The sequence below is a fragment of the Frankliniella occidentalis genome, unplaced genomic scaffold, assembly GCF_000697945.3.
Source record: "Frankliniella occidentalis isolate FOCC.00 unplaced genomic scaffold, Focc_3.1 Scaffold138, whole genome shotgun sequence".
Lineage (NCBI taxonomy): Eukaryota > Metazoa > Arthropoda > Insecta > Thysanoptera > Thripidae > Frankliniella > Frankliniella occidentalis.
Window position 1 is genome coordinate 726,631 of NW_026267265.1, and position 21,119 is coordinate 747,749.

At 47.4% G+C, this 21,119-nt stretch overlaps 4 protein-coding genes across 9 annotated transcripts in view; 2 read left to right on the forward strand and 2 right to left on the reverse strand.

Annotated features, from left to right (window-relative positions):
• Nucleotides 1–36: 36 nt before the first annotated feature.
• On the reverse strand, nt 37–8,463 carry LOC113202216 (peroxisomal targeting signal 1 receptor). 3 transcript variants are annotated; one of them, XM_026416328.2, is made up of 15 exons: nt 8,296–8,463; nt 7,028–7,222; nt 6,701–6,904; nt 6,464–6,615; nt 6,205–6,349; nt 6,044–6,100; nt 5,502–5,703; nt 5,248–5,414; nt 3,447–3,632; nt 3,221–3,349; nt 3,048–3,145; nt 2,773–2,941; nt 2,478–2,635; nt 2,217–2,390; nt 37–1,626 (listed from the first exon to the last, which is right to left on the reverse strand). In XM_026416328.2, the coding sequence occupies exons 2-15, from the start codon at nt 7,178–7,180 to the stop codon at nt 1,587–1,589; spliced, it is 2,034 nt and encodes a 677-aa protein (XP_026272113.1). In that variant the 5' UTR covers nt 7,181–7,222; nt 8,296–8,463; the 3' UTR covers nt 37–1,586. The 3 variants fall into 3 exon arrangements, with proteins under 3 accessions (XP_026272113.1, XP_052126746.1, XP_052126747.1); XM_052270786.1 differs by having other exon boundaries at nt 8,220–8,424; XM_052270787.1 differs by lacking the exon at nt 6,044–6,100.
• A 122-nt stretch (nt 8,464–8,585) lies between these two features.
• On the forward strand, nt 8,586–11,701 carry LOC113202217 (DNA-directed RNA polymerase III subunit RPC4). 3 transcript variants are annotated; one of them, XM_026416330.2, is made up of 10 exons: nt 8,586–8,787; nt 9,048–9,286; nt 9,361–9,475; nt 9,553–9,663; nt 9,737–9,890; nt 10,138–10,221; nt 10,635–10,765; nt 10,873–10,983; nt 11,054–11,182; nt 11,254–11,701. In XM_026416330.2, the coding sequence occupies exons 2-10, from the start codon at nt 9,054–9,056 to the stop codon at nt 11,371–11,373; spliced, it is 1,188 nt and encodes a 395-aa protein (XP_026272115.1). In that variant the 5' UTR covers nt 8,586–8,787; nt 9,048–9,053; the 3' UTR covers nt 11,374–11,701. The 3 variants fall into 3 exon arrangements, with proteins under 3 accessions (XP_026272115.1, XP_052126748.1, XP_052126749.1); XM_052270788.1 differs by lacking the exon at nt 8,586–8,787 and adding an exon at nt 8,798–8,914; XM_052270789.1 differs by lacking the exons at nt 8,586–8,787; nt 10,138–10,221 and adding an exon at nt 8,798–8,914.
• Nucleotides 11,445–17,766, reverse strand: LOC113202214 (insulin-like growth factor 1 receptor). Of its 2 annotated transcripts, none has more exons than XM_026416323.2 (12): nt 17,089–17,766; nt 16,423–16,596; nt 16,085–16,333; nt 15,554–15,915; nt 15,241–15,468; nt 14,962–15,156; nt 14,615–14,825; nt 14,208–14,526; nt 13,799–14,128; nt 13,471–13,727; nt 12,947–13,381; nt 11,445–12,863 (listed from the first exon to the last, which is right to left on the reverse strand). In XM_026416323.2, the coding sequence occupies exons 1-12, from the start codon at nt 17,104–17,106 to the stop codon at nt 11,721–11,723; spliced, it is 3,921 nt and encodes a 1,306-aa protein (XP_026272108.1). In that variant the 5' UTR covers nt 17,107–17,766; the 3' UTR covers nt 11,445–11,720. The 2 variants fall into 2 exon arrangements, with proteins under 2 accessions (XP_026272108.1, XP_052126745.1); XM_052270785.1 differs by having other exon boundaries at nt 17,392–17,765.
• Nucleotides 17,767–18,521: 755 nt separating this feature from the next.
• Nucleotides 18,522–21,119, forward strand: part of LOC113202237 (uncharacterized) — a gene marked incomplete at its 3' end in the record, with an annotated part of 9,956 nt that continues 7,358 nt past the window's right edge. Inside the window, exon 1 of the mRNA XM_052270797.1 lies at nt 18,522–18,706. Within this exon, the coding sequence (XP_052126757.1) occupies nt 18,682–18,706 (25 nt within the window). The remainder of the gene's footprint in view (nt 18,707–21,119) is intronic.

A 21,119-nucleotide genomic window follows, 5' to 3' on the forward strand; every position in this document is an offset into this window, starting at 1 on the left:
AGCTAATGAGCCTCCAAAACAAAATTAGAAGTTGAGTTACAGAAGATTACTGCTTCTGTTACATTAAGACCTGAACCTATGTTCATTAGATTACTATAAAAAAAAAGTAACATGTCAGCTCATTTTCTCGAGTAACCTACAAGAGTATTGCAATAACAAATAGACAAAAAAATAATCAAAAAATTTAAAACAGAATGGTAGACATATATCCATGAAAGAAATCCAAGGATGCGTTAACCAAAAGAACAATGGTAACCAACCACTAACAATTTAGAAAAAAACAAACAAATTTGACTCACACAAACAAGTGAGTGTGCTATTACAAAGCACAAAATGTATGAAGAATGAGAAACTCCTATACATGAAAGTACGTATTTACACATGTAGGCACTTTACTAGCAGTTTTATTCACAGGTTTAACAAATAGTATCAAAAATATTTTCAATTTAATGTAAAAAGAAGTTACTAGAGAAGAGTTGGCCCAATATAAAGCCAAGAAATAAAAGAAAGACCAATAAGTTCACAAAACCCTTCCCTTATCTTAATTTACCAACCAGAGCAATTGAGGTTCCATTCAGGATGGTTACCACTGATCTCAAACCATCCTCATAGAGTCAAGTTTTCTGTTCCAGCCCTTAAACATTAGAATGGTATATCAATCAGCACATACATTTTTAACACTTTCTTTTTTTATCATCTCATCCACTGATCATTAAATCCCATTCTCACAGTTTATTATTATGTGCATAATTGCATTCAATTCTTATTGAACTTCAGTTTGGCTACCACTCCATGGCAAAAAGGATTCACAGAAACTTTGATAGAGGATTTTCAATCACATGACTTACAATTCAAATCAGAATAACTTCATAGAAAACAAAACAGGGTAAATCTTATACCATATGATTGCGATAATGTATTCTCCATGGTGGGTTAGAGGGTGACCAAGTATGGATAATCAAATTCACTCCCATGCAGTATTGGACTTGAAGAAGTCAGAACCAACACTGAAGTGAATAAGGATTTTCAGAATTTGGATCAAGGGTGTACCCTCTCTGTACTGCTTTTTCTCAAAACAAGCCAAAGTTCAATTCCAGAATTTAATTGGGAATTAAACAAATCTAGCTTCAAATAATTGATTCAAATGCTTAACTCTATCATTGACAGCCCACAATTTTTAGCTATAAATTACTTGAGAAAAAATGACCCTGTAACCATTAATATAATTTTGCAAGCTCATGAGTTACAACACGGTACACTGGTGAACTTTGCACAGAATTTGACCATTAATCAGTCACCCTCTGGCACCAATCTTATGCTTACAGTAGGTTATTCTAACTAAGACATAATATTCAACAAAAAAAAAAGAAAAACAATAATATTTGGTGACATTTTGAGAGCTAAAGTTACATATGCACCAGTACCCACTGTGATGCAAACTTTGACCAAGTGCATACTCACCAATTTAAGAATTGGAGGGTGCTATGGACTTCACCACTCTTGATTCATTAGGGTATTGCTATGTTGAAATGGTCATTTCTATATACAAATTCTGATCTATACCTAAAGACTGAAAGTGTCCAATTTCAGTCCATTTCAAATTCTGCATTTAATCTTTTAACGTCTCTGTAAGGAAATGGAAACAGTTGAAATCATTTTATTTGTGCACATCTATGTTACAGTACTTCACAGTCTTGGGCTGTATCAGCTTAAGCGAGTGCTCTCGGAGAGCAGAGAGCACGTCAGCTATCTTCCTGATTTTACTCGTTTTCCGCGGTATTTATTACAACTGCTCGACATGAATATTAATAATTGATCGTCTAAGTGCGATTTTGACAAGTGTTCTGCACCCGAGAAATGAGCAGTGTGCAGTACGCCGAACAACTCAAACACTTCCAGTATTCGCTCGCGCCGCTAGGTGGCGCTGGGTGGCATCTGGCGCGCCTGGCCTGGGGTCAACTTCCTTTCGGCATACTGCACACTGCACATTTCTCGGGTGCAGAAAACTTGTCAAAATCGCACTTAAATGATCTTTTATTAATATTCATGTCGAGTAGTTGTAATAAATACCGCGGAAAACGAGTAAAATCAGGAAGATAGCTGACGTGCTCTCTGCTCTCTGCTCTCCGAGAGCACTCGCTTAAGCTGGTACAGCCTTGCATCTCAATCGATCAAGATATGTAAAAAGCTGAAATGTTCAACACTACTGCTCTGACCTGGCTTCAACCACTGGGAACAAATCCTGTCTGTCCAGCAGAGATACAACAGTTTTAAGTGTAGACCATATTGAATCAGACATAACAGGATTCACAGGTGAGACTCGTTCTCCTTTAGCCCCTCGACCAGCTGCTTGTTGATTAATAGCTGTTAGAAAATGCTCTGCAGCTTCCCTGTAAAAGATAGCCAGTATGAGCAGAATCTATGACGGCGGGATATATTAAGTGTGGATGGTCAGCAGCAAATTATTTCAAAATTACCTGAGAGCTCCTAGGTTCACACATGTAATGCCAAGATTGTATCGGGCTCTTACAAAACCTGGGAAGAGTTGTAATGCATTGTGATAAGCATCAACAGCTTCCTCAGAACGGTTTCCATTGGCTAAAGTTGCACCCAGTCGGTTCCACATGCGGAAGTCCTGATAAACAAATAATGACAACTCTGTTAAGATGTGCATGTTTTTTTGTTGTTGTTATTTTTAGTAGTTACATGAAAATATTCTGAACATGAGATTGGGATGGTGAACCATTAAAGCATCGCCAATACAATACTTACATCTTCACGAACTTCCAAAGCTGCTTTAAAACATTCCACAGCTTTGTCATATTCAGAAGATAGATTGAAAAGGACACCTAGACCACATTGAACATCTGGATCAATTGTACCAGAAGGGTTTCTTCTAGCTGCCTTTATATACAAGTCAAGAACATGTTGATGAACACCACTAGAAGAAACAGAAAAGTTAACACAAGTTGTAGTTATATATTAACCTAATGAGTGAACACATGTAAACACAACCCAAGAAAGGATAAAGAGAGTGGAGAACATACTCTGGCATTATGGATGTAATAGCTCCAAGAGTGCGAGAAAAATTGCTTGTGTCGTCAGTTACTAGGTCGGTATATTTTGTATTCATTTTCAACCATTCCTGAAAAATATTTGATTTAATTGTTTCTTTTCATTGTACTTTATAACATAAAAATAAAAACTTGACACACTTTACCTTAAGAGCATGGCAAGCCTGGTTCTGGAAGTTTTCATTTGTAAAGCTCACAGCAAGACCCATAAGAGCAGTCAAATTTTTGGGATCAAGAGAAAGGCATTTCTTTAGAGCAGCAATCGCATGAGGATCCTAGAAATTACAAAACACAATAATAAAATAGAGTGTGAACAACTACTTGAAAAATAAGATGAAAAATAAATTGATGTCTTTAGTATGGTTCTCTGACCTGTTCATTTTCAGCTTGAGTAGTACCTAAATACTGCCAGGCAAGAGCATTTTCTGGATTGGCTTGACACGCTGCCTCGAAACATAACACGGCTGAAGGTATATCATGTTGTTCCAGACGTCGTTTGCCTTCTTCAAATGGGTCTTCCGTATCTCGCATGGGGTTCTCACTTTCGAATTGATACTCCTGCAAATTTGTAATCGAAATGGGGGTTCCAAGGAAAGGATGAACAGGAAAGGAGTAGGAAGTATGGGGAAGGATGTGACAAAATGAGCTTAGTGTGAAGTGATGAAAAACTTGTACCCTGCACATTCAAATAAAGAAAATGGCATGCAGATGTAAAACTCAAAATCAAAAACAATACAAGTTAGTCAAAATCCAAGTTCAACAATGCCAACACAAAACCAGACCAGACATGCCTTTCACAGAGAAAACGTCTACAAAAGGCTAGACTGCTTCATAAGAAAAAGAGAAGGAAAAAGAAATTAGGTAAAGGTACATGTATACCTTCTATTCAGATTTCTACACTGATTTAATTGATTAAGAGATAGAGGTTTGCAAAAATAAAAATGAAATACAAAATGAAGGAAACAAACGCAAACAGTAGTACATAAATAGCAGTCTCATTCATAAAGTTGAAGGCAAAGACAAATGTTGGTAGATGCAGCAGTTACCATTGAAATATAGCTATACTGACTCATCTATTGTATTCACGGTTGAAAATGAGATTGGAATGTCTCACCTTCCTCAAGAGAGAGCTCCTCAACACGTGAAATAGACCAATTTAACAGACGACAAACACTTCTGCACAAAGTCTCCGGTTAGACTCTATTTCAACCCGTGTCATCATGTCATCCTCACAACAATGACACATTACATTAACTTGGTCTACATATTATCAGTCTTTGCTCTCAACTAACACAATAGTCTATACTAAACTGGTGTATAGCTTACAGGCTCTGGTCTGAAAGTGAAACTTTCAAATAACGCAAAGAAAGGGGGCTAATGAATGACATTTGCAGGCCCAGCAGGCATTTTAGCAAGCCAAGAGAAAAAGCGTTTTCCAGTTTAATTGCATGAAGCACTTTGTTCCTCAACCCCAAATAAGGCACTATCAATTTATTCATTGTATTTTGGAGAGGGAAGGTTCTAAACCAGTTTGGAATAGACTATACCACAGATAGAATAAGACATACTATTACCTTATTGAAGGCCTACTCAAAAATAGATAAAGGCAAAAGTAACAACAACAGTAGTAGAAACATCAAAAGATAGAAGAGTTCAAAATCCAATTGAGAAGAGAGAGGGAGAGAGAGAGATAGATAGAAAAACAGGGACAAAACATGAAGCAAAGAGGAAGACCATGTTTGAAAATGTATCATGGAAATGAAAACGATTGGACAAGAAAAATAAAAGAAAGTAAGCAAAAGTTAAAAAAAGAAGCCCCATAGAATGCCAAGGGAAACAGAGAAGGAGAAGGGAGGAATGTTAAAAGTCAGAATTACTGCATATAACTATACATACACCACATAGTAATTGGAGATCAATTTAATATTGTGTGTTACGAATAGAAATAGGAAATGTGTGGCATCAATCGGATTTAGGATTCAGAGAATTGATTTTAAAAAAATTTGTACAACATTTCAAAGTGACTGAAACTTAGATACATGAACTGGAAATGGGTACAGCCACAACCAGAAGTTTATATGAAAAGGATATAAGCAAAAGAGGGGGAAAGAAACCCTGTACAGCTTATTGGCTAATCCTTTAAAAAGCACAAAGAAGATTTTTACAAACTAACCTTGAAAGGGTCCGAGAAATCACTGAAATCACTCAACCATTTATGTTCTTCCAGTTTGCTCCATTGCTCCTGAAGTTTGTCCCAAAATTGGTTTGTGATATCATCCAAACCAGCAGCCTCAGGACCATCAGCAAGATCAGGTTTCGCAACATTATCATCACCAACAGCTGTCAAATTCAGAGACAATGGTCACAATAGATCTGATTTATAGCCCAGATTAAATTGCTCTCTTACAAGGACAGATTTAGGCTTACCACCAAATGTTTTCCCAAATTCCTCCCCCCAGGAGGAGGATTTTGTTGAGCCAGAAGCCAATTCTTCACCCCATGTGTTAGCAAATTCACGAGCCCAAGAGCTTGCTACAGAACCTGCAGCTGATTCCTTCAAATCAGTTCCATCTCTTTTGGAATCCAAAGAAATTTCACCATCTCCAACTTGGCGCATGAACTTCATGAACTGAAAATAATTTTTTAAAGACATCAATGTAGACTATTTAGGAAAAATGCATTGCACAATGATCAGAAACTCTACAGCGCAGTCAGGAATCCACCACATTAGCAGCACTCTGGTGAAGATTTGTGATAAAAACAATTCCATCTACAAATTACATGACTTGAATATCAATTGCTAGCATTTGCTGACATTTTCTGGTACACTATACAAGTTTGTATGGCAAAAGATGAAGGGAAGGTATTGCATCCGGTACTTCATCTATGTGACATGTCTAAACATTATGCACTACATTACAAGTATCTAGGGGGCAACAAGGAGCAATCCTTTCTAAGTCATTGCTCACTTTGAATCTGCCTTCGGCTTCATCACAGAGGGGTGCTTGATTGAATGGTGCAGACAACTGAAAGAAAGCAATTAAGAGAGGAACATACATAACCCTAATTTGCTTCTAAAAGCGACAAGGAACACTTTAGACACTTATGTCATACAGCTTGTGATACTTACCTTGGAGTTGACAAACTTTGGATCATCAACAGAATTGACAAGTTCCGTAGCTTTTTGCCTTATTGCTGCATCATTTTGGGTAAGTTCTGCAATCCAATTTTCTGCATCAACCAGAGATAGTTCATTGCCAGTTGCAGCTTCTTTCCTGGTTTTAAGAATGATGTCAATTTTCAAATTAGTGAAAAAAATAGGACTATTATCATATAATCTTTTGATGCAATAGCGATTAAATAGCATCACTTCATGAATTTTAACTTACAAATCACTAGACTCCAAGTAATCTTGCGCCCATTTAGGTCCAAAGCCAAGCTCAGAGAGTCCATTGGATCCACCATCCCGCTCTGCTCCAATAGGGGGGAGACTTGAACTTCCATCAACAGCCCATATATTTCCACCATGGCCAGGAGCATCCTAAAGAGACAAGACTCAACACATTAAACTGAATATTGGGGCACAGTGGAGTAATGAGAAATTATTATTGTGAAATCAAACATACTTCAAAATGTTTTCCTGCTTCAAGAAATTGCTGAGCCCACTCTTGTGGGTTGCAGCTTGGATCGGCAGCAAGTTGAGCCACCCCTGGTGAGGGACGGGGAGCAAGACCACTTTGCTCCATTTCCCGCATTTCTTGGAGAAGTGAATCCATGCGAAAGGTCTGTGGAGAGGCTCCCAGGGTTTCCTCCAGAAACTGCTGTACAAGCTAAAATACGAGGGAAAAAGAGGAAAATCTTGATAGTTTTCGCTATATTTCCTTTAAAATTTACCACAGAAATACCTAGTCTTCAGAGCAAGAAGAATTGAAAAGATAAGATTTGTACACTACCTGGTCAGAGTCACTAAATGGCTCTCCATGATGAGGAAATGCTCTTCGAAGCCCTTCATCTTTCAGAGCATGATCAGTGGTGAAGTGTGAAGTAAGTCTAACCAGGGAGTTAGAGCCTCCGCACTCAGCTTCCACCAAGTCCCGCAGGGCCATAGCTGCAATGAGTTTTGCAAAAAACAAAACACCTGAAAAGACCTGTAATTGAAAGGAATCAAAATTAACTCATAGGACAGACATTTAACCATCAATCCATTGGTACACTTTTCAATGATTCTAAAACCAGTTTCAACAAAAAGTAAAAACAAATGCTCAAAATGACCTTTGACCCCAAAAATGCAAACAGTACAGTACTTCACTAAAAATTGATTTTTTTTAAAATGAAAATGAGGAAATCAAACGTGAAATCCTAGTGTATGGAAAGACAACTGTTAAATTTATTGTTTGATCCACTTTGATACAAATAAGGTACTACAATAAAAATAAGATAACATTTTTGTGTATATATCCTCAGCCACCAATAACTGTCAAAAACAAATAAAATCATTGACCATGATAACTAAAAAGCACTGAAATTTCAAAAGGCTTGAAATGATTATTTTAGCAGTGCAATAGAAACAAACAAATTAACCATTGTACAACTATGTTCATTGGTAATGTTTAGTATCAACTTAGGTCAGGCCCTTCTAATAACTAAATCAAGAACATTACACAATGAATGAAACAATACCAAAATATTTAAAAGGTAAGAAGACAAAAACAAATATAACAAAACATGAAATTCTGGGCATAAATTTACCGTAACCACTTGGATTCTGAACCAAGATTGGTTAGACTGGGGAACATGCTAACCAATAGATAACATGTCAAAAGTAATTTGATAATAGAAGATCACTGATGTAGGAGTTAATTAAATTGAGTGCCTCATAAGAAACATTAGAAATATTGGGTAAACATGAGACTGCCTAATCATGCTGCTTATCTGACATTGAGGTAACTATACCAGTTGTTTTGCCAAATGAACGACCACACAACCTCAACAACAGGAAAATAAGAAAATAGAGATCGAAGAGAAATAACTTTTTCCCTGCTGGTGCAATAGAACGGCAGCCAAGAATAACAAAGAAAGGTTACAAAACATGAATGACATTAAAATGTTGTCATGTAAGGTGGGCTAGGCTAAGGAGGGACGTGCCTTCACTCTTCCCCGAGTTTATCAACTCTCCTGCATTCCGCGTCACTTTCTTATGGGGTGGTGCGTTAGAACTCACTTTTTCAGTCTTTCACTTGATAGTGAAAGCTGACTCACAGTCAACAATCAAATTCCAGGTCACAACTCAGTCACTCGACACTTGGCTGAGAGCAGACATTGTTAATTTGGGCACTTTCCAAAAATACAGCTAGATGATATCTGGACACGAATCCTGTTGAGAGCAGAGATTGTGACCGGACAAGGATAACTCAACTGCTGACGCGCGTACTTTTAAGCTCACAGACAACAACACCTGGTAAAAGGTAGTTAACATTTGAAAACTGTCGTGTCATTGATGGGGAATGAATTACATTTCTTCTGGATCCCAAATTTTATCCACACAGACTTACAACTGTGAAATCCCTTTCGTTTCGCTTATCCGGGCCCACTGTCTGCTTGATTCTGCCGGATGAACCGACGACCGACGACGCTGAATGGATGACCCGATGAATGTTTACTTTTACTTTCCATACACATGAGTTTTGATATCTGTTATTTAACAATATAGTGTGTAAGTGTTCTGTATGCATTTAGTTATCTCTGTGAAATTTCCAATTCCAATTTTCAGTTGTTTAACTGATGTCAACATTTTGTTTGACGGTTATATGTCTAAAAACCTGTATGTCTCCACTCTTGTGGTGAGGTTATCAAGTCACAGACTTATGTTAGATTTTAAATTTACAAGCCTTTTCTAATGAGTGAAACCTTTCAGTCTATTTTTTTTTATTGAAATTAAATATACATAGCTTTTCTCCGTTTTTGTTCTGACAGCTCACCATGTCAGATGAGAAAGAACAGAAACCCGCTAAACCAACTGCAACCACAATTAAAATTGAAGGATCTTCAAGATCTTCCAACTCAATAGTTAGATTGCCATCTTTCAGACAGCCTCGTGACTTGACACTTGGCTCTGGGAGTGTTGGTCGAGGTGGAGCTCTTGGCCTTGGAGTCAATAAAGCTCGCAAAAACTATGCCCCAAATCTCAATGTTCAGCGTAACAAATCAAAAGAGTAAGGATAGAATAGATTGTTATTTCTAGGTGAAATGTTTGTGCACACACTTAAGTTTGCCATCTATATTTCAGGGAAGTTAAAGTTAAAGAAGAGCCATCTAAATCTCGAGGAGAACGGGGAAGAGGAAGAGGTGAGCGTGGTAAAGGCGAAAGAGGACGCGGTCGAGGGGCTGCAAATGTGATTCAGGTAAAATGTCAAGAAAAACTTCACGGAAGAGTTTGTTGTCTTTTCTACTTCACTTTCAATCCATATCATTCTTATAGCTTTCTAGTGGAGTCTTCTCAGAGGGTATTGCTGCTGGACGTCGAGCTACCAGAGGCAGACAGGAAGACAGCAATTCCAGTTATGTTCCTAAACCAAAGTTAGATTTGAAGGTTGGTTATCTCATTTTTTTTTAATCTTTAACTTGCAAGAAGCAAGTGGTTTTTATATTATTTCTACTTTTAGCAAAACTATTCCACTGATAGCAAGGAAGAAAATGAAAGACTGAGGCAACTCCTTCAAGATGATTTTGTTGATGATCCTGATGCAGTGACTGATGGAATAAAACCTTTGCAACTTCCTATGATTCCTATGAAAAAGAAAGGAACACAAAAAAGTAGTAAGAGGATCCTTTATTATTTTAATACCTGCTTTAGTAGTAATTCTTATCTAAATTGTAGTTTTCAACTTTTTACCTTCTCCTCTTTTCTTGGAACTAGTAGAGCAACCCCTTCTAGTCCTATGTAGCTCTTCACACACTTTCTCAATCTTTCTATCACTCAAGTGAAGAAATGTTTTTACAGTCTTCTCTTGTTTCTCTTCTCTCACCCATTCCTTTGCACCAGAGGTACTAATCATACCACCAGTTTCAGGAGGAGCACTAGTTAAGAAAGAGAAGAATGACCCTGGTTTGAATACTGAACATTCCGAGATTGTCTCTGATGTGAAGAGTGAGTTTTCTGCTTGTCATTACTTTTACATCTATCATAACATCACCAAGCTAATCTTGTAATTAGTGCGCGTGGTGTGAAAACATTTATCTCACATATATTTTACAGTTAAATTCCACCTCATACTATTTACTCTTAATTATGTTTGAATTGAGAAAATCAGGAAGTGGTGCTGTAGGATTGGGTTCAGAGTCCCTCTCTCTCATCCACTGTTTCTGAGACATTCTTGGTGGTAAGATTGCAACCCCTTGTCCCCACTCTTTAATCTAAGCAACATTGTTTCTCCCTTAGTGGTAATGCTCAGTTGCATGGCTTTTTTACTAGTTTTAAATAGTTTTACTGTACCATTGTTATTTTTATATCTGATGTAAAAACACTTTTCACAAGCGTTTTATGAAGGTTTCATATTTCAGTAAAAAAGGAGCCTGGAGAAGAGGAGGAATCTGATTTTAAGCCTTTGTCAGAGGATGAGGGTCATATAGTATTTGAACGTCGGGTTGGAGATTTGCTAGGCAGTAAAAAGCCGGAGTACATTCTAGTTCAGGTAAACAAATTTGAATTGGGACAAAACATTCCTGTTTTTAAAAATAAAACCTATTTCATCTGTTTAGGTTAAAAAATAATATGGGTTGTTTATTTTTCTGTCAACAGTTACCAGATTGTCTACCAGGTTTAAGACCATCAGTAGAGCCTGATGGAGCTAAAAATGTTAATGGTACATCTGCAGCTGGCGCAGCTGTGGGTGCTAGTCAAACTCCTCAGGTACGTACTACAAGAATTATTTCAATGTTTTTACTCTTTGACATTTTCACTTTCCCTCATATTTTTCCAGTGTACATTATCAACAATCCCTGAGGGCTGTATTGGAAAAATTCAAATAATGAGATCTGGTCGAGCTCATTTAAAATTGGGCTCAGTTTCAATGCCTATAACAATGGGAACTCAAGTCGGTTTTAAACAGGTTTGTGGTTCCCCATACAGTATTCACATAAACCGACCTTCTGTTCTAAAACCAGGATATTTCTCTTTCAGGATTTGATTTCCATCAATCTGGATGATTATGAAAAGACTGGGAAGATGATAAATTTAGGGCAGGTTAGGGCACGGGTTGTTGTCACCCCCGACTGGGAAACACTTTTAAGCAAGGCGTGACAGGGAAAGGAACAAGGGTATATTATTTGGAAAGAATACACTGGTTTCAAATCAACTCTTTTTCAATCAGATTGTTTTTTCTCCATTCTTTGTATTTTCTTTTGTGAGACAGTTACGCATTTTTGTCACTCTACCTTACAAATTTATCAACCAAATTTTTTTTGTTGATGGCTTGTTCTTGTGATGTAAGTCGATACATATGTGAAAGTGTTCCACTCTCTTTAGGTTTTGTCAATTCATATATTATAGTTTCTAGTTATTTTCATAACTGATTTCCATTTGTTATTGCAATAAAAACATTGCTAATAACTGTTAAGTCAAAATGTAACATGAAAGGTTTCTTCATTTCAATCCAGTCCCTCCCTAGAATCACATCTCCGCAGATTACTTAAATCTTGTTTTAATAGTTCAGATTCACTCAAATTTACTGAAGTAAATGAATCCGTAGATGGTGATTTGTGCATATCTTCATTTACTGGACTTTTCACTTTTATTTCTTCCCAGTCCTCATAGTCCCCAGGTACATTTTTTCTATTCAGCATTAAAGAAGGTGTGATATCACGTAACATTTCTTCATTCTTTCTACTATTTTTTACATATTCTTGAGTGTATGTTTTGTTTAAAAGTGGGTCAACGTTGCAAGATATCTCCCCTTTGTTTTCCCAGAGAAGATCAAATGTCGGACTCATTTTCGGGTCCTCTTGCAGAGGCACAGTGGGCATTCCCTCGTCACTGCTGGTGAAGGGGTTTGTTTTACTGTTACTGTATTGTACAGCTTCAGGAGACGAGTTGGAGATATCATCCGTGTGGAAACCACTGTGGTTGGGGTGGAACGGATTGGTCGGGTGCCACCGTGTGTGATGCTGCAGCTGTTGTAGCGGGGGCGCCGAGGGCAGCGTACTCTCGACGTTGTCATCAACATCCTCCTCGCTGGGCCACCGCAGCCAGGCCCTGCTCCCGGCCGACGATTGCAGGTTCTGCATGACTTGCAAGTTTGCCGTCGGCAGCGGCTCGAAGCTTACACGGTTCGCGTCCGGATCAAAGTGCACATTTGGGGGCCAGTGGTCAGGCTCGTCAGTGAGGTCCGGGAGATCCCAGCATTCGGTGAGGTCCGAGCTCACAAGCCGACGTTGACCGAGGTCCGACTCGTCACCTAGGCTGTCCCGTGCCGCGCGCCGTCGGAGATAAAAGAGCGCCACGGCTAGCAGCCCGAGGAGGAGCAACAGCACCGCCACCACAGTCTTCGCCGTCGACCTGGGACTGGCGGTGGCGTCGTGCCCCTCACCGCTGTCTGCTGTGGCGGCTGGAACCCTCTTGGTGGCGTAGACCTCTACGCCGACCCAGCGACCTGGACCCGCCAAAGAGACGGCCCGCAACTCGACCACGTATCGCTCCTCCACCGCGGCACTCTGCTCGTCCAGGGTGACGCTGGACCGTAGCGGGATCGGGACCCGGCCTCCGTGCTGCCGGTGGCTCTGCCGGGTCACACACTGCGGCGCGCATGGAAACGATATTACTCTACCAGACTTCGAGAACTTCGAGGAGGAACGAAAGAAATCGCATGCGCACTTACCTGCTCGCCCCCCTCGAACTTGTGCCGGTCCCGATAGCGCACGTGGTATGAGACCAGCATGCCGTTGGGGCGCTGCGGCTCGGCCCAGGACACGAGCAGCTTGTCGCCTTGCAGGGTGGCGTTGGCTGACGACACGAGGTCCACGCCCTCGGCATGCAGTGACCTGGCCGTCGTCATCGAGGCCGCGCTGCAGGACGCGGAGAGCGGGGCCCCCTTCGGATCGCTAAAGCCCGGGCCGCTTTTGCCGCACGCGTGCACGGAGATAGAGTACAGGCCGAAGGGCACGAGCGTCTCCACCAGGCTGCTGGTCGCGCTGGCGCTCTCGATGCGTACGAAGCGCCGCTTCCTCCAGTCCTTGTCCCACTCCTCGGAGAGGTTGAGGTCGATCCGGCCCTGGCCCCCGCTGGAGCCGGGGAACTGGTTGGCCCTGGGGAACTAGAATACAGAGAGATGCTCCCGGATTTGTATTTATACTAGAACTAACATAAGGGAAATGAGATGAGTTCGACGACGTTACAACTTACAAAGGATGACGCTGCCTGGTTCATGTTGTCGGACACCACGTTGTAGAGGACGTGGGTACAGCGGTCTAGAGACTGGACGCGGTTTCCACACGCGTCCAACACGTCTTGGGAGCCTCTCAGCAAGCGCTCGCACTGCTCCTCGTTCAGGGGGATGCGGCAGCAACCGGAGCAGCAGCAGCCCGACGAGGTGCCCACAGTTGGAGCAGAACTTTCATCGCCCTTCGCCCAGCGTTGCGCGTCCTCCGCGGCCAGGGCCTCTGCGGCAAAGGAGGAATAGGAGGTCGCCGTCACACTCCGCAGCTGTCCTGTCCCCTGCAGATGCACGTACCAGAGTACGGCGGGGTGGCGGGGTGCTCGCAGAAGTCCCGGTCGCCGAGTTGGCGCTGGTCGTCGTCGTCTCTCAGCTCGCCCGTGATGATGTAGTGACTGAGCACGCCGTTGGTGCGCGGGGGTGGGCTCCACGCCACCAGCAGGCTGCCCGCGGACGGCCGCACGGCCACGGCGCGCACCGCACTGGGCGGCGAAGGCCGGTCTGGCGGCGTTTGGAAGTACCTGATGGGAGAGTTGACGTTGGCCCGGGTCGTGTACGTCTTGATGTAGTAGGCGTACATCGTGGCGGGCTGCAGCCTGGGCACCAGCGTGCTCACCTCGGTGTCGTCTATGGGGGGCGTACGAATAGGAACCTCAGAAATGGCTGGGTTCACTGCCGCTGCCAGAGGCAGGGGAAAGCAACTGACCTTGTCCGAAGCGAACGTCGACCACCATCCACCCAAAGACGCTGCCGTCGTCGAGGTCACCGTCGCTCGGCTGGTACCTGCAGAATATGGAGCCCGCGTACTCAGTCACGTTCTTGCGCACGGCCTTCGTCACGTACACGGCGTAGGCGAGTACTTCCTTGGCGGGTACCCAGGTCCGCCACGTGAGCACCGCTGACTCCGGCCCCAGCACCGACACGGAGGCTGACAAGTTCCACGCGCCACACGGGTTGTTGAAGCCGTTGAAGTTGTTGAGCATCTGCCCCTTCGTCAGGTTGGTCACCTTCTCGAACTTCTTGATCTGGAGCGTCCTCCGCGACACGGGGGAAAGGTCGTGGTAATTCAAACCGATAGGTGTAAATAGCCCTCATCACCAGCGCCACGCTCACCTCCTGCGGGCAGAGGCGGGGGTTGTAGTAGAAGGTGATCTGGGCGTGCGGGGCGAGGGTGAGCGTCTTGGACCGGCTGTTCTCGTCCCAATCGAACAGGGACTGCAGATTGTCGTTGTCGTTGATGAAGACGGCCAGCTTCTTGTTCCGGTCCAAGCCCCGCACCTCGCGCAGCGACCGCAGGAACCGGAGCGAAGATAGCGGCCGCGACCTGCAGGGCAGTTGCAGCTAATGGTTGTAGTCAGGGTTGCTGTCACTGGCCACAGGCACCAGGCCTGCAGGTGAGATGCACAGCCTATCCCGGCGAGAACGCGACGGACGATAAGAATAAGAAAGCAGCTGCCCACCTGCTCACAACGAGGGAGCCAGTGATGACCTGGATGTTGCCGAGTGCGGGCTCCAGGGCCTTCTCCACCTCCTCGCCGCCGTGAGGTATCTCGATCTCGAGCGTGCCGTTGATCACGGTGCATCCCTTGAGCAGCTGGAGTGCGTCACGTGGTGTGCGGATGGCCGCGCCCGGGCATTCGGTGCGGCAGGGTCCCCTGGAGGACACGAGACCCGAAGTTTTGATCTCAAATTTGCAAAAAGGCGTAGTAGGGCTTCAGTCAACGATTGCTACTACTCACACGCAAGGTTTGCAGAACTTCTTCTTCTTTCCCTTCTCCTTGTCTTCCTTGTCGGCCGCCTCCTTGAGCTTCTTCTTGCTCTTGCTCTTCTCCTCCCGGACCTCGATGATTGTGCCTTCGGGGCACTCCATCACGCACTCACCTTGGTGCTCGATCCCGTCCGCCCCGCCCGAGTGGTGCTCCTCGCACCAGTCCACCGGCACGCATCGCCGCCGCTGGAACACGAGCCTGATAGTGAGAGGGACGCGTTTAGTCTCGCTTAGTACTCGAGTGACGTGACTGTGACCAGGCCCAAGACTCCCGCCGCACTCACTTGCCGGGACTGCAGCGCTCGACGCACTCGCTGCCCTCCTGGGGCCCGGCGCAGGCGATGCAGTCGTGGGCGGAGGTGCCGTTGCAGCCGATGGCGCAGTTCTTGTTGCATTCGGCGCCCGAGGGCGTCCTGGGCGTGCCCTTGCGCGGGTGCCGGCAGCTCGTGTAGCCCCAGCACCGGCCCGACGGGCACTTGCACGCCGGCTGGCACTCCGAGGGCGGCCTGTTGTTGTACACGTAGTGCTCGCCGCCGCCGCCCGGCGCGATCACGTCCCAGTCCAGCGTGTCGGCGTAGCAGAGCAAGGGGTTGCCGTCGATGCGCACCGCGCCGCGCTGCACCAGCTCCAGAGAGGACAGACCAAGCTGCAACATGAACAAGGGGGGTGCGTCAGGGGGTGCGGGCGAAGGATGACACTGCGACCCCACCCCACCCCAGGTAGCAAATCCAGGAAAACTGCATCATGGCTGCAATTTAGATTGGACATATAATGCAGACGTGATGCAGTTCTGGTGCCTGAGCACCACTACGCACCTCCACGAGGTCGGGCATCTGAAAGGCCACCAGCGAGTACTGGTTGACGACGAGCTGAGTGCCGCGGATCAGTGTCAGGTTGGGAAACAGCTGGCCGAGCGACTGCAGTCCGCTCACTTTGAAGAAGAGGACGTAGCCCGTCACCTCGCGCAGGTCCGGGAAGGAGTAGGGAGCGAAGTCGGCGGGTTGCATGTTGTCCATGAGCACCATGCTCAAATTGCCCTCGACGACGACGCAGCCCTCCAGCCTCTGCGGCACAGACAATCGTGCTAAAAGCGGTCGCTTCTTTCTCACCATTGTCACGATTTCGGAGCAGATTTCGCTCAATCCACGCTTACTCTCAGCTGGCTCGGCCTGTTCCGAATGTCCATGTCGGGGCAGATGGATCTGTTCCGCTGCGGGGACGCCGGGGCCGGGACCGTTCCGGTGGAGTTGAAGGCCGACCCGCCCACCTTGGGCTCAGCCAGGGCCGGCGCGCACGCCCCCAGCGCCGCCAGCAGCAGTAGGCACCGCTTGGAAAGGAAAAGGCAAAAAGGCGCGAGATGTAATAATTCTGCTACGAGTGGGGGCGGCAGAGCGGGGAGAGGCAACAGCGAGACGCGCAGAGGAAGGCATTTCTTAATATTTCTCGTCGCGTCAGCCAGACTGCGCGGCTCAGAGGGCCCACAAGCCCACAAGATCGTCCAGGCAGATGAGTGAGCGCGAGCGAGCGAGCGGGCGCGGCGGGGCGGGCGGGGCGGGGGATCCAAGAGGAATGTACGTCGCGCTGCATCTCAGGGCGCGATAGCGCTGGGGCGGGGCGGGGCGGGGTGGGACCCGGACGGATCTCGTCTCCCGACTCGCTTTTCCCGCACCGAGTCGTCGCAAAACGAATAACGCCCCGACGGAGAAAAGAGATGCTAAACATGCAAATGAACGCGGGTGGATAAAGCAGCAGCAGCAGCGTGCCAGGCCAGCTGTTCCGTCCCGGAAAGGCCAAGCCTCGGCCAAGCCGATCCCAATACCTTGGCAGTCTCCGCCATCTCGAGTCGTGGTGCGCGCCGCGCTGCCAGCAGCCGGACCAGGCCAGGGCGCGGCCGAGGGCGCGGCCCCCGGGGCGGCGGCGAGGCACCACCGCGGTGCTCAAGTTGTGTTGGCGCTTCCTCTCGTGGGAGCGTCGAGCACCTGCAGGCTGCAGGAGGGCGGGGGGGGAGGACCCAACAGAGGCGGTGCGGTCGTGAGGGCTGGTTGAGAGGGGATGAGGGGAGGGGGGGGGGCACACGCGCGGGGCGGAGGCGAGGGCTGATTTAAAATTCCGTCTCACTCACGACACTTAGGAATTCCGCAGTAAAGTCTGGCTGCGCCGCGCCATGTGGAGGGGCTTGGGCGATAAAGCGGCGGGCGCCCATCCTCCTCTCTCGCACTCACGCACGCTCTGCCGGTCTCTCTCACTCTCACTGTCACGTCTGGCGGCGGGCTCGCGCGCGCTACTGGACGACACGGCTCGTGTTCTGCGGCACCACCTCGTCCGGAACCGCCCCCGCCCCCATCACGACCGTGCCTACGATGGACCTCACGCACTGGCGGCGGCGCTGCGTCGAACTGGCCCGGGCGATCAGAGCTCGGGATGGCGCTGCGCGGGGTCCCTGGTGTACGACGTACGCGGCGCTATGCGGTGCCGCGGGCCCGTGGCCATCCCGACCAGGACGAGGAGGAGGAGGGGAGAGTGGGCGTCGTTATTACTGTATTGGTCTGGCGCCTCTCCCCGCCGCGCCTCTCCTGGTCAGACGTCTCGCGACCCATCCCAAAAAGCGCTGTAATGACACGTCATGATGAGTCCGAGACCCGTGGGGGAAGCAGGGGCAGAGGCCCGCGCAGGAGGCCGACGAGAGCTGGTCTATTGGGTCGGTTCACGTTATGAGCCGTGTTCGCTATGGCAATTGTGGTCACAACCACAACAGAAGTCTGTTCCTGAATTATGTAATGCACATCTGTCATTTGCCGGTTACGACATTGCCAAGTTCAACCTTCAGTTCAGTTTTTAAACGAATTTATTGACGCCGAAGTATATTACATAGGGAGGTATGCTGTCGCTCGGAGGCCTTTCAGCATTTGCTTATTGAGGTGTGAAGGTAGATAAGATAAAGACGGGTAAAGATGGGTGAAGTGTGGAGTGATTTCAATTGTATTCATAATAGCGCTATGATTTTAGTGACAGCTCCTGGATTGCCAAAGCAATCAGGGGGGAGAAGCACAGCTGCCGATGCGAGCTCTCATAGCGCCTGATAGGTAGGCAACATCTTGCGCGCAGTGCATGCCTGTACAGCGGGGTGGCCTACCCCGAGTCTCGCAGGCGTCGAGCTTCCGTAATTTCGAGTGGATCTGAGCAAAACGGACGCACTCTGTGGACAATCCCTAACCTGGGAGCGCGGCGCGCCGAGCTTTGCCATGGAACAGTCCGGCGGTCGCCATGGCAGCGTGGTTGGCGGCACTGCGGCACTCTGCCCGGCGCGACCTCCGGCGTTCGAGCTCCTCGACACAGGTCCTTGGGGTCACTGTGTTGTCGATGTAGGCCAAGTCCGTCCAGAGGACGAGGAGCCGCCGCCGCCGCCGCCGCCATGCTCAAGTCGGTCAACTCGTCCGGTGAGTCGACGGGGAGGGTGTTGTTGCGGGGGCCGCGTGCCGCGGGAGACGCGGGGGCGGGGCTCACCCTCCCCCTCAGCCAGGGCCCGTGCGCGCGGACAGGTGTCGCGTCACCCACGAGCTTGTGATCGCCCGCGCCTCTCCCACGCTCCCCCCTTTATACGTCTAGGCGGATTTGCATCGGAAAGTGCGGCACTTAGGAGGAGACAGTCGGCCCTAAGTCGTCTTTGTCGGAGATCTGCGCAGACAGCCCGCCCCGGCAGTTGCTCGGCCCGCCCCCGTGGTGGGCAGCTCTCTGTTACACGGATCAGGCGTCCGGATCCGGGACCCGACACTGTCGAGGAAGCGGCAAAAACACGGGCCCAACGGGATCGTCACCCTGGCTGCCCTAGCCAATGTTATTCCTTCGTCGCGGAGGTGTCGGAGGCGCGTCTATCTGTCAGAGTGACGAGGACCTGCATCTGCTTCGCGAAGCCCCTCCCTCCTCGCCCCGCCCCACGCGGCACGCGGCAAGGTTGTTAAAGTTACAGTAACGCAGTAACAAAGTGACGGTAACGCGTTATCGCTACCTTAGTCAGTAATGAGACGTAACGCCGACATTTTACTCGTTACATGGGATATATTTGACGGGTACACTTAATTCATTGATGCTGCGAAGGAAGTTTAAAGTTGGCGCGCTCTGCAGCAATCGTGCAAAATTTTCCCGTGCACACACTGGCTGCCGGGCTGTCACGGCCTCTGTGGCGCGGGAGGGAGTTGGGAGCAAAGAGCTCTTTGGTTGGGAGAGAGACTCAGGTTTTAGTACTTCTCAGCATAGCTGGTCGCTGCGCTTAGGGCCGCTGGGCTGCGGCGCGGGACTGGGGGAGAGTGGGGGGAGGGGGATGTTGTGACTTCCCGACTTCCCGCACCGGATCCGCTGGCCGAGGAGGTGCGGTACGGTGACAAGGAGGCCGCTTCGTATCAACGCCAGCCTCCGGCCCAGACATATGAGACAGCTGTAGGTCAGCAGTCCTTTTGCTCTCCTGGCCGCCACCGGCGTGTTGCCTGGGGAGTGTTGGAGGCGGGGTAAGCGGGGGTGAAGGGTAGGGGGGTAAGGGCAAGAACAGCAGACGACAGCTTCCTTCGGTCACATTTTGAGTCAGTCAGTCACAGCAGTGCGTCGCCTTCGTTTCGCTCCGCCGAGCCATCCTGCGCGCTACCGTTAATTTGTGTGATACCCACGTGCGCTACCGTGATTTTCGTGCTACACCCAACCTACGGAAGGCGCCTCCACCGACTCACCACACCAGAGCCACTGGCATAAACAGAAAAGGTAATTGGTCGACCAGGGTCATCAGTTTATAACTTTAGGAGGTGTGGTGCGATGCAATTCTTAGGCATCGATATTTCCCAGGTGGCAGGGGACCAGGGCCGCGGCCACTGACCCGTCGGTTTCTCTTCGCTCATATGTGCACGAAAAAAAAAACCTTTGTTGTGAGGATCAATTGGTAGGCTTAGCTGGAATCGAGAATCCAATACCAAGAACCAGGAGTTGGTTGTCACGGAATATTGTCACGGACACTTGTACAGAACAAAGAACAACAAAAAAGAACAAACTCCAGCTTCCTTCTCTTTGTACAAGTGTCCGGTCGTGACAACCAACTCGTGGTTATGGGTATCGGATTTTTGGTTCCAGCAATCGAATTTCGCCTACCAAACAGAACTGATCCCTACTACAAAGGTTTTTTTTCTGTGTGAGGTTCTGGTCAGGCAGGATGGAGATGGGAGGAGAATGGAGGGTTACAGTTTTGGGGCGCGAGAATGCCGACGCAGAGTATGTGCACCTGTAAGGGCAGGGTCTAAATTTACAAAAAAATCTAGACCTATCTTCGTTTTTCAATCTGAACTTGTGTACAACGGGTTCCTTTTTAGTATTTTTTAAAGAATATTTTATGTATCGAGTAACAAACTAACGACGTTGCCAGTAACGTAACGCGTTACCTAGGGTAGAGTAACGAGGTAACGGTATCGCGATACATTTTCAAAGTAACGTTAACAACCCTGGCGCGCTGCCCCACTCCCTTAGTGTCCTTATAGTCATCACACATGCAATTTGGGAAATGCTGTCATTGTTTGCTCGCGGGGATAAGGAGAGGAGCGGGCTAGAGAGGGAGAGAGAGACTGGTAGGGAGGGAGGGCCTCGGCGCCACGTCCTGGGAGGGGCGCGGCGCGGCGGACGCAAGGGGTTGTTGTGTGGCCGTTCTTGCACGCGCCGCGCCACACAGTAATCTGCCGCAGACAGACAAAGTTTCGGAGCAGGACATAAGTAGCAAAACCACCCCGGCACCGCAGCATGGCGTGGCGTGGCGTGGTGGGGCCACCCCTAACAACAGCTCTAGCAGCGGCTCAGCTGCGCAACGCGCCGCCCCCCCCC